Genomic DNA, 10643 nt, shown 5'->3' with positions numbered 1-10643 from the left:
TTTTCTCAATAATGCCGAACAAATATTAATCGTTACCTATAAAATAATCACGTAATTCCCGTAAATTTCAATTGAACACGTATTTCAATATTTAAGTCTAAGCTTCTAAAATAACATATTTTAATCTCTCAAAACCTAAAATTCTCATAACCTCAAAATATATCACCATTTTCTAAAATCATCAATGTTCATTTAATAACTTCAACTAAAACATTAAAAATCTAACTTATTTATTATTGAAGTGTAACTATAAAATCTAATACTAGATAATATAATTATAAAAATTTGAATCAAGTTACTCATATATATAAAAGTGAAACTTTAGCTTGATACCCAATAAAACAAGTCCATGAAAACACATACCCATTAAACCGCTCACCCGAAATAATAAATCTGAAGGTATAGACTAAAGCGGCAAAGATGGTAATAGCACTTATCTTCTATTAAGTTAACATAATTACACATACACACATATAAAACAGTTCTTCTGCATACAACTGACAGTTGCAAGCATAGGGGAATCGACACTTGCCACATTAGTAAATATATTAAAAAAATAAAAAACAAAACAGAAGAAAGGGGAAGAAAGAGGTCTCGATTCTAGAAGATAAAGTATTGGCCACACCGAGCATCATTTTGCTTGAATTTTCTCAACAATGGTTGTGGAGCGTTATTTCCAATCTTATACATACTAGTTAATTACTGAAAATAGGGCGCTAAATTTTGGCCATTTCTTGTTGCTCTATTTGAAAGTTTATTTGAATGTTGCGTCTAGAAATCAACTGTGGCCTCGTAAGTGACAGGACATGAGGGGAAACGTTGTATTTTTGCCGCCAAACCCATTTCTGCATAGTATTTCTAGTGAAAGGAAGAAGACCACTAACTGAAAAATACCCAATTCCATTTCAACTGCAAAGCATTTAGATTGAAAGGAAGAAGCTGACCATTCTAATCCTACTTCCTCTTCCAATCCCATGTGGTACCTCAACAACTTGTGCTACGATGAGGAACCCACTTGATGACGAAAACACCATGATTTTTTCTAGATTTTTATTACTTTTTTTTTTCTTCCATTTGCTAATTTCTTCTCTAGTTTTTTGGTATGAGCTATTGTCCACTTTGTGGGTTCTGGAGAACAAAAGAGCTATGTTATTTTGTGCTACTACTCAGACTTGAAGCTCTCTATCGGATGTTCGAGTTGCCCATCAACGTAATCTAGGAGTCCCTCTCAGGCCTTGTCATTGTCGTGGATGTCGGTGCCCTTTACGAAAGTCTGGCCGAAGAAGATCACAGTGAAGAGAAAGAGTGCAATGGAGAGAAAGAGGGGTCAGAAGTAAACCAAGATGGTGATGAAACTGGATGATGATGGAGAACTTGTACTTGAGAACCTTTTCTAGGATCTCCATAACTTTTTGGGTTTGGCAAAGAGAGCGAATAAAAGAGAATGAGATGTGCGCTAGAGTAGAGAAGATGAAGGAAAGATAAGGGGTTGGCTTTGTAGAGAAGCCCAACGGTGAGTGCATTTTCAGTTATAAAAGGAAACAGAATATTTCATCTCCATGTAGATAACGATTTTTCAAAGATTATTCAAGACGGTTGTTTATAGTATTTTTTCTGACAAATTTATATAAAACGTGTCGGCTTGCGCAAATCATTTCTTGGAGTTGCATAGTGACTCGTACCTTGTATCGGGAACTAAACCAACAATAATTGCTGCCAAAATTTTCTTCAGTACAACCTCATCGGTTTGTTCTTTTTAATGTAGTCATAGTATAGATTTTGCTATTCTTCATTTTTATATATTATATATTATTTTTTTTAATTTTAATTTTTAAAATTAATTAAATTCTTTTATTTATTATCTATATACTACATATTTGATAAGGAAATAAAAAATAAAAAAATTATGTAGGATAGGTGGTGCGTGGATGATTATAATCTCGTTTATTTTCAAAAAATATCTCTTCTAATTTAATTATTATAATTTTTTCAAATTTTAATATAAAATAAAATAAATAATTCAAATTTTTTAAATTTTAAAATAAAAATAATATTAAAAATATATTTTAATAATATTTTATTTAATTTTTTAATTTTAATTTCACTTCATCTTATTTACAAAAACGAAAAAGACCCAGTAGAATTTTTCTAACTTACAAGCAGCAAAAGAGTTCAAACATGTTCCAACAACACGTCCCTGCACTCTATAAATAACGCCATCAATCAAGTTTTCGGAAGGATCCTTTGAGCCTGAGTCCTGGTCAGGAACTGAAAACATGGCGGAAGTTTCCTTTCTCTCGGCGGAGGTACTGCTATCAAAGCGCGTCCAGGATATGGTCCTCAATGGTGAAGAACCCCCACCACTATATATTTGTAGAGATGGTGATGCAAACGAAGATGTTTCTTTTGCATCATCTTCGATTCCCATCATCGACCTCGGTCTCCTCTCATCTTCCGCACCAAGCAGTAAACAAGGAGAGGAACTAGAGAATCTTCGGTCAGCACTCTGTTCATGGGGCTGCTTTCAGGTATGTACTAATTATTCAACTTTGTCAAAGTATATATGTTGTGTTCATATCAAGAGAGACGCAGTTTTCTGCATTTAGGACAAAATACTATGTTGACCTGCAATTCTGAAATCGGTTATGTAATTAGATTTGCTCTTGTTTTAATGGCCATGCAATAGATGCTAGGACATACCCTGAAACCGAAAAGGTGATACCAAAAAGAAAAAAAGATTTCAACTTTGCAATTATGGTTTCCATTTTACTTCTCCATTTTCTATGTTCATTGTGGCAGAAAGCAAGTAAACTGATAGCCAGTTTGTGTTTCATGATATGAATTTGAAATTCTTTCAACAGTAATTACAGTTTTTGTTCTGGTTTTGCAGGCAGTAGGTCATAACATTTCAAGTTCATTTCTGGAGGAGTTGCGTCAAGTGGGAAGGGAATTCTTCCAGCAGCCGATGAAAGAGAAGAAGAAGCAAGCTAAAGGGGTTGAAGAGTTTGAAGGCTACGGAGGGGATCCGGTCCCTGAAGAAGGTCAGCCCCTTGACTGGTCCGATCGCTTGTTTCTTGATGTGTACCCAGAAGATCGAAGGAAGACCAAATTCTGGCCAGAAAACCCGGCATCCTTCAGGTGCGCTTCCACCTTGTCCCTTTTACTGGAAATAAAAAACCAAGATATTGTCGAAGAAACATAAAAAGTTGTAACAGAAATCAAATCCTGCAACTTGCATCATTCTGTTTTGCCATAATACCTCTTCATAAATCATCCAATGTCATTGACTAATTGACAACAGAAATATGTTTGAGATACTTGCAATTGTGCAGAGCTGTTCTAGAAGAATACACTGTAAAGATGAAGATGTTTACAGAGATCGTTTCCAAAGCCATGGCAAAGTCATTGAGTTTAGAAGAAAATTGCTTCTTGAATCAGTTTGGCGAACGAGGACCACTTCAAGCGCGTTTTAACTACTACTCATGTTGTCAAAGGCCTGATCTTGTTCTAGGCCTCAAGCCTCATGCAGATGGATCAGGATACACAGTTATCTTGCAAGATGATGTAGAAGGTCTTCAAATCCTCAAAGATGGACAATGGATTACAGTTCCTACAATTTCTCATGCTCTCCTAGTCCTCATGGGCGATCAAATGGAGGTATTTTTTTAATATCTAGCTAAAATGTTGTGTGGTCTAAATGCTATTTTATAACTGGTTCTATGTGATATTAACAGATAATGACCAATGGGATGTTCAAGAGCCCAGTGCATAGGGTAGTGACCAACTCGGAGAGGGAGAGGATTTCTGTGGCTGTGTTCTATTCGCCTGAACCAAACAAAGAGATTGGACCAGAAGAAGGGTTGGTCAGCGAGGAAAGACCAAAGTTATTCAAGAAGGTGAAAGACTATGCTGATACACACTGGGAATTCTACCAGAGAGGAATGAGAGCACTTCATGTTGCAAAAGTCTAGGATTTTGCCCTCTTAATAGACTGATAAGACAGTTTGCTTACATGTTACTTCACCTATAGGCTATAGCCCCTGCCCCTTTGTAGAAAATAAAAAGAAAAACCGAGTGTGGTCTTGCTGCACGTTTGAATAAATATACTCGAGAACGTCTGATCTGAATAAGTTTCAACTAGTATGGAGCCGCCTGCTGTTGGTTCTTTGTACACTGATTGTACGGAAAATATAATATAGATAACTTATTTCCATGAATCAAATTATTGTTTTGTTTTGACCAAAACTCTTCGCTGCTTCGCATCCTTCCAAGTGCTAACAACTTGGAAACAAGCGATAAGTGTAGGTAGCTCCAAGAGCAGAAAACCAAGAGACCACAGCGCCATTTCGAGTTGTCCAACAAGTTACCATGCATAACAGGCTCCTCCTCCAACCTCTAAAACTGCGATTTTAGTTCGAAGAGCAACGTTGAAAGCCTTTTCCCAATGAGCTTCTTGAACCAGTTGTTTTCAGAAGACATGGACAGAGGTAAGACATCGTGGTTTATCAAGTGCACAGACTACGATATTTATCAGTTCATGTGAACCTTTCGCATGATGTGAACAGCCAAGAAATAAGTTCTTTTTTAATGATACTGTTTTAGTCAACTTACCAAAAACTGAATTTTGCATTTCAAGCTCGATTTTCAGAACGAAACTACCATATATCCGGAAGAATCATTTCCCAAAATTAATTCTCAAGAGTTCATAATTGAATCCAAACACTGCAAGTAAATAAGCCTCTTCCGTCAGACCAAGAAAAAAAAAAAAAAGGCAAAATGGAAATAAACTACCCCCTCCAACCGGGGAAAACCACCGCATCCATGATCCCACCCTCTCAGAAGATCTTGAAAAGCAGGCCACCGTGTGTGGCAAAGAAAGGAGCAAACACCAGAGACTCGACTGCCATGAGCTTAATGAGGATGTTTAGTGATGGGCCGGAGGTGTCCTTGAGCGGGTCTCCAATGGTGTCACCAATCACAGCTGCCTTGTGTGGCTCAGAACCCTTTGGGCCAAGGCTCCTTGCATGATCCGAGGCACCAGCCTGACAACAAGATCCCAGAGAAACCTCATTAGTTCAAACATGGAATAAACAGGGCCTGACCTATACATAACAACACTAGCCTGCTTTAACCATCATGACTTTGTGTTTACCTCAATATACTTCTTTGCATTATCCCATGCACCACCAGTGTTAGATGCAGATATTGCTATCTGTAACACGACAAAACCAGAAAGTAACATATAGTCAGCAAGCAAATTCACCGAGCACAAACAATATGCTTCAATATGCTAGCATTACCTGAACACCAGAAACAAGTGAACCAGCCAGAACACCAGATAGTGTTTCAACACCAAAGAAGGTTCCAACAATTAGAGGTGTAAGCATGACAAGGGCACCCGGAGGAATCATCTCCTTGATGGATGCATCCGTAGAAATCTTGACGCAGGTAGCATAGTCAGGCTTGGCATGACCCTCCAGGAGACCTGGAATAGTGTTGAATTGCCTGCGAACCTCCTCAACCATTTTCAAGGCTGCACTTCCTACACTCTTCATGGTCATGGCAGAGAACCAGTAAGGAAGCATGGCACCCACAATCAGTCCAATGAAGACCTTGGGGGTTAGTACGTCAACAGTTGAAATTGCAGCCCGACTCACAAAGGCACCAAATAGAGCCAAAGACACAAGCGCTGCAGATCCAATAGCAAATCCCTGTAAACAAATGAGAATTGAAGAAGCTCAGTGGTATCCATAAAGAGAAAAGCATGGGAAAAGGAGACAATTGTTACTTGAAGATCAAAACAGATGACAAATCGCAAATAAAGGTAAAAAGATAAACGGTAACAGCAATCGCAAGAGTCTTCAGCCTAGCTAATGCAAAAAAAAAGGAGTTTAAGGCCTGTGAGAGGCAACAAGCTGCTTAAATGATCCTGTCCAGTCATGATGGAAGTCACACCAGGGCAATCTTCCCAGACTATACAAGACTAGTTCAATTAAAATTAAGCTGTAAAAAGCTCTTAGTTGTTTGGGAGTATTGGGCCCTATGACTCAACTACTGTAATTTTACCGAAAAGAATTGTGACATTTTCATCCTTCAAACATTGAGCTGGAGATGTTTGGATTCACAAGTCATCTTAGCTCATCTCAACTCATCTCACTACTATTCATTACTATTCAGCAACTTTAACTCACAAATCTCACTATTATTCACAACTCATCTCATTACTATTCACAATCTATCTCAACTCATCTCAGCTCATCTCAAGTCATCTCAAGTCATTTTCGAATCCAAACGTCTCCTTAAATGGAAGCAAGAGAGGATGGAGCAAGACTTTAGATTTGACTGAAGAATTGATACTAACAGTTCATCATTTGCAAATTTACACTTACCCCAAAAAATCATCTGCACATTTACAGCAAGAACATGAGCTACTTATAGACTCAAGGCCAAAGCACATTCTATGAAACTATAAAATGTACCTTGCCAATTGCAGCAGTGGTGTTCCCAGCAGCATCAAGGGCATCGGTTCTCTCACGGATTCGATGGCTCATGCCTGCCATCTCAGCAATGCCTCCAGCATTGTCACTGATGGGTCCATAAGCATCAATGGCCAATCCAGTAGCAATGGTGCTCAGCATTCCAAGGGCAGCCACTGCTATACCATACATTGCAGCAAAGCTAAAACTAACAAAAATGCCAACTGCAATGGCAAAAATTGGAATGATGACAGATTTGTATCCCAAAGCAAGGCCAAATATAACATTGGTGGCAGCTCCAGTCCTGCAGGAATCAGCAACATCTTGCACCGGGCTGCAAGGAAGTTCATAGGTTTAATACCCAAAAATTAAAAGCAAAAAGATAAAACCAAAAAGCAGGTTCGCATTTTAAAATACCTGTACGCATTGCTAGTATAATATTCTGTTACAAACCCAATAATAAGTCCAGCCCAAAGACCAACACACACGCACAAAAAGAGCTCCCTGCACACACAAATGATTTCAGTAGTTGCATATCAATAATGTTCTACAAACTCAAGGAACCAACTTATGCAATTTGAGCAGGTTTAAAGCAGTATGAGTTGAAACAATTCTTAGTCCATGATTAAATCAGTGGGCACGTCATACAGCACCTTTATACACTACATAAGTTAAAGGAGTATCAAGTAAACCTTACCAATTTTTCACGACTTTTTGAACACCAAAATTGTAAATTGTGAAGGATGATGGTAGAGCAATCCAGCTAACAATCGCAATTCCCACAGTCATGAGAACAGTGGAGATAATAAGTTGCTTTTTCAGTGCTGGTTCAATTTCCTTGACGGCCTTGATCTCAAAGAAATCAGTTGCAAAGAGGGTTGTGACCAAACAGACAAGGATACCCATAGAACTGATGAGAAGTGGATAACACATTGCAGTGAAATCGTGGTTAATTCCAAAAGAGGAGATGGAAGCAACAACAAGGGCAGCACAAGATGATTCAGCATATGAGCCAAAAAGATCAGATCCCATTCCAGCTATATCACCCACATTATCACCAACATTGTCCGCGATCACCTAAATGAAGGACAAAACTTGATCATTACAAACACAAGGACATCGGCTATAACAATTAATTTTAGTGAATGGATATGGCTTACAGCTGGGTTTCTCGGATCATCTTCTGGAATATTCCTCTCAACCTTCCCTACAAGGTCAGCACCAACATCTGCAGCCTTGGTATAAATTCCGCCGCCAACTCTTCCAAAGAGTGCCATGGAAGATCCACCAAGGCCATAACCAGTGATAGCCTCAAAAAGGCCTTCCCAATCATCGCCATAGTAAAGCTTAAAAAGATTAATGGCAATGTAAAGAAACAAAAGACCATTTGCGGCAAGGAGAAAGCCCATCACTGCACCAGATCTGAATGCAGTAATGAAGGCTTTCCCTACGCCCTTTCTTGCTTCCAATGTAGTCCTTGCATTGGCATAAGTAGCAATTTTCATACCAAGGTAACCGGACAGAACTGAGGTGAAACCACCAAGCAAAAAAGAGACAGTGCTGAAAATTGCAGTTGCAAGTGCTGGCTTGCACAGTTTTTGAGAATCATAAGTGCAGGGACGGTTCTTCATGCTGAAGCCCTCCACAGAGCCAAGGAAGAGGAAGATCAAAATTGCAAATGCAATCATGAAGATCCCAACATACTGATATTCAGTAAAGAGAAAGGATGTCGCTCCTGTTACAGTAATGCATGCCACAACTTTAATGAAATATAGATATGAAGATAAAGTGTTGCATGCAATATGTACATAAATTTAGCTTAATTGCAAAAATCCTGAATCGCCTGAGATTGTACGCATTGTTTATAAATTAAAATTAACTAAAAAATAATAAAAGATGGCAACGATAAAAGCAATGCATTGCACAGGATCACGCAGCAAAGTTAGCCATATATCAAGTTACAAACAGATAGCCAGTGCTACCCAGAATTAAGCAGTAAAGCTGTGTGAGAAAACCCCACACGGTCGATGCATGTTCACCACCGTGCACACTTCTAATGCCTTTCCTACGCCTCCCTCCACCACCTCCTTTTCAGCTTCCATCTCCTCAGTGTGCAAACCACAAGCCAACGCGTGAATCCCATTCATCAAGACGGATCTTTTTTACCTTCTCAATATCGTAAGGAGCGCAAACCAGCGCATGCTCCTACTACGTAATGAGAGCAAAGATCTTCAACAACTTCCAAGATCCAGTCAAATCCGGTGTGCTTTTCTGTTGCATCTCTTAAGATTCTTTGTGGCTACAGAAGACCACTTTGGGCCACAAACTTCTATCCTCCAATCTAGAGAACAAAAGTCCCATTAACTGTTTGCAAACATTGTCCTCCAAGGCTTTGGGAAAAATAACACATTGTGGTTCAAGAGTTTAACCATAATTAAGGTGAAGTCAATCGATTGCGTATGCAAAATATTACCAGTGGGAGTACTATGGATGTCATCCATAGAGACACAAGACTAAATCCAATTTTCAGAAAGCTAGAGCATATTAGCATTAATAGAGAACTGCACGCCCATATTTTCTTGTAAAAAATAAAGGACGTTCAATCCCCGTGTCTTCTCTTCTTTCTATTCCAACATTATCCCCGCAGAACCTTTTTTTTCATTTTTTGCGGTCCAACCACTTCTCATATAATACTCCTTGTTTCCATGCACTGCCACAGCTGGAACTACTTTATTAAATAAATAAAATCCGAACATAGATCCGTTTCCACATGCCAATGGTGTTCTTTTTAACTAAATAAGTACCTCTATGGCAACAGATTCAAAACCAAACTTGATTAAGAGATGGGACAAGAAAGTTTAACTCTCAGCTACCAAAACACGGTAAGAACGAATGACCTTCTACACTCCTAAAAAAAATAGAAAATCCAAGGAATAAAATTTTGAAGCGGAAACTCATTTTACAGGTAATATATTATTTTTACGATAAACAAGTCGTTGTCTTCGATGCCCAAAGTTGCACACGCCTACAGCACAAAAGCCACATATCGTGGATGACATTATTCAAGTGCGATGCACGTGCACCACATACTCAAAGTAATATCAATAATAACAGTGATACCCTAAAAGCCAAATAAACTTATTTAGATAAGGACAAAAACCATTAACATGCCAATAAATATGGTATACATCGACGTGTAGATCTAAACTTGGCAAGAAATTGCTGTTTACGACTTGCGAAAATAATAATAAGAATGTGTCAAACCAAAAGGCGAAAAAGCAGATCTATGAGAAGCGCCAGCTCAATAACAAGCAGAAAAAGATGAGAAGTCCATCATCTATCTATACGTTATTAAAAAAAAACATAAAAAGCAGATGTTTTGAAGAGGGATTTCTTTACCTTAATGAACCTTAACACTCGTTTGGTTTCGGTAAAACATTACTTTTTAAGCATTCTTTTTCAACTTCTTGAAATCCGAAAATTACAATTTGAACGGAAACATATTTCGAGAAAGGACAAAAAAAAAGTTCACTGTTTAGCTTGTTTTCTCGGCAGACAAACGGGCGCAAAAGTTTGATGTTCTCTTGATACGAGAAAATAAGTGGATACTAGAAATTTAAATGTTACTTTCTTTTACTCTCCTCCATTTCCCTAGCAGCCAAACCATGTCCAAATCACAAGTTTTTCTCGAATAGCAGAAACGTAAACATGTAAAGAGCCTAGAAACAAAAAACGGACGACAGCAGCAAGAGGCGCCAGATCTAAGTAAATCCTCATGATCTACACGTTACGCTTACCTTCAGAGATGGCGCTCTGAATCTCTGCGCACTTGAGGACGACATTATGGTCGTTGATGCCTTCCTCCTCTTCGATCAGGTAGTCGCCGTAGCCGTTCTTGTTTGCGGACGAGGGAGCGTTGCGCTCAGGAGTGAGTTTAACGCGCGAGACAAAAAGCCACTGCACGAGTGAGAACGCGATTCCGACCAAGGCGCAGACCGGGATCACGATCTCCGTTGCAAGCTCAGAGAGCAATGCCATTCTCACAGCCCCTCTCTGGTGTACTTAAACGCCGGAAAATGCAGAGCCTCGGCTAAACACAGAACAGAAATGAAAAGACTACGGAAGAGGTAAAAAGAGTGGGAGAGTCACACAGAGAGGCGCTGCATG

General features: G+C 38.9%; 2 protein-coding genes across 2 annotated transcripts; one reads left to right on the top strand and one right to left on the bottom strand.

Annotated features, from left to right (window-relative positions):
* The first annotated feature begins 2157 nt into the window (after positions 1 to 2157).
* LOC109005439 (protein SRG1-like) lies at positions 2158 to 4222 on the top strand. Its single transcript, XM_018984386.2, has 4 exons — positions 2158 to 2528; positions 2891 to 3138; positions 3333 to 3657; positions 3735 to 4222. The coding sequence occupies exons 1-4, from the start codon at positions 2277 to 2279 to the stop codon at positions 3969 to 3971; spliced, it is 1062 nt and encodes a 353-aa protein (XP_018839931.1). The 5' UTR covers positions 2158 to 2276; the 3' UTR covers positions 3972 to 4222.
* Positions 4223 to 4622: 400 nt separating this feature from the next.
* Positions 4623 to 10643, bottom strand: LOC109005438 (pyrophosphate-energized vacuolar membrane proton pump). Its single transcript, XM_018984385.2, has 8 exons — positions 10274 to 10643; positions 7637 to 8211; positions 7174 to 7553; positions 6894 to 6980; positions 6480 to 6810; positions 5301 to 5711; positions 5153 to 5212; positions 4623 to 5042 (listed from the first exon to the last, which is right to left on the bottom strand). The coding sequence occupies exons 1-8, from the start codon at positions 10512 to 10514 to the stop codon at positions 4836 to 4838; spliced, it is 2292 nt and encodes a 763-aa protein (XP_018839930.1). The 5' UTR covers positions 10515 to 10643; the 3' UTR covers positions 4623 to 4835.

The sequence above is a fragment of the Juglans regia genome, chromosome 7, assembly GCF_001411555.2.
Source record: "Juglans regia cultivar Chandler chromosome 7, Walnut 2.0, whole genome shotgun sequence".
Taxonomy (NCBI): domain Eukaryota; kingdom Viridiplantae; phylum Streptophyta; class Magnoliopsida; order Fagales; family Juglandaceae; genus Juglans; species Juglans regia.
Note: the sequence above shows the minus strand (reverse complement) of the source record. Positions and strands in the feature narration are given on the sequence as shown.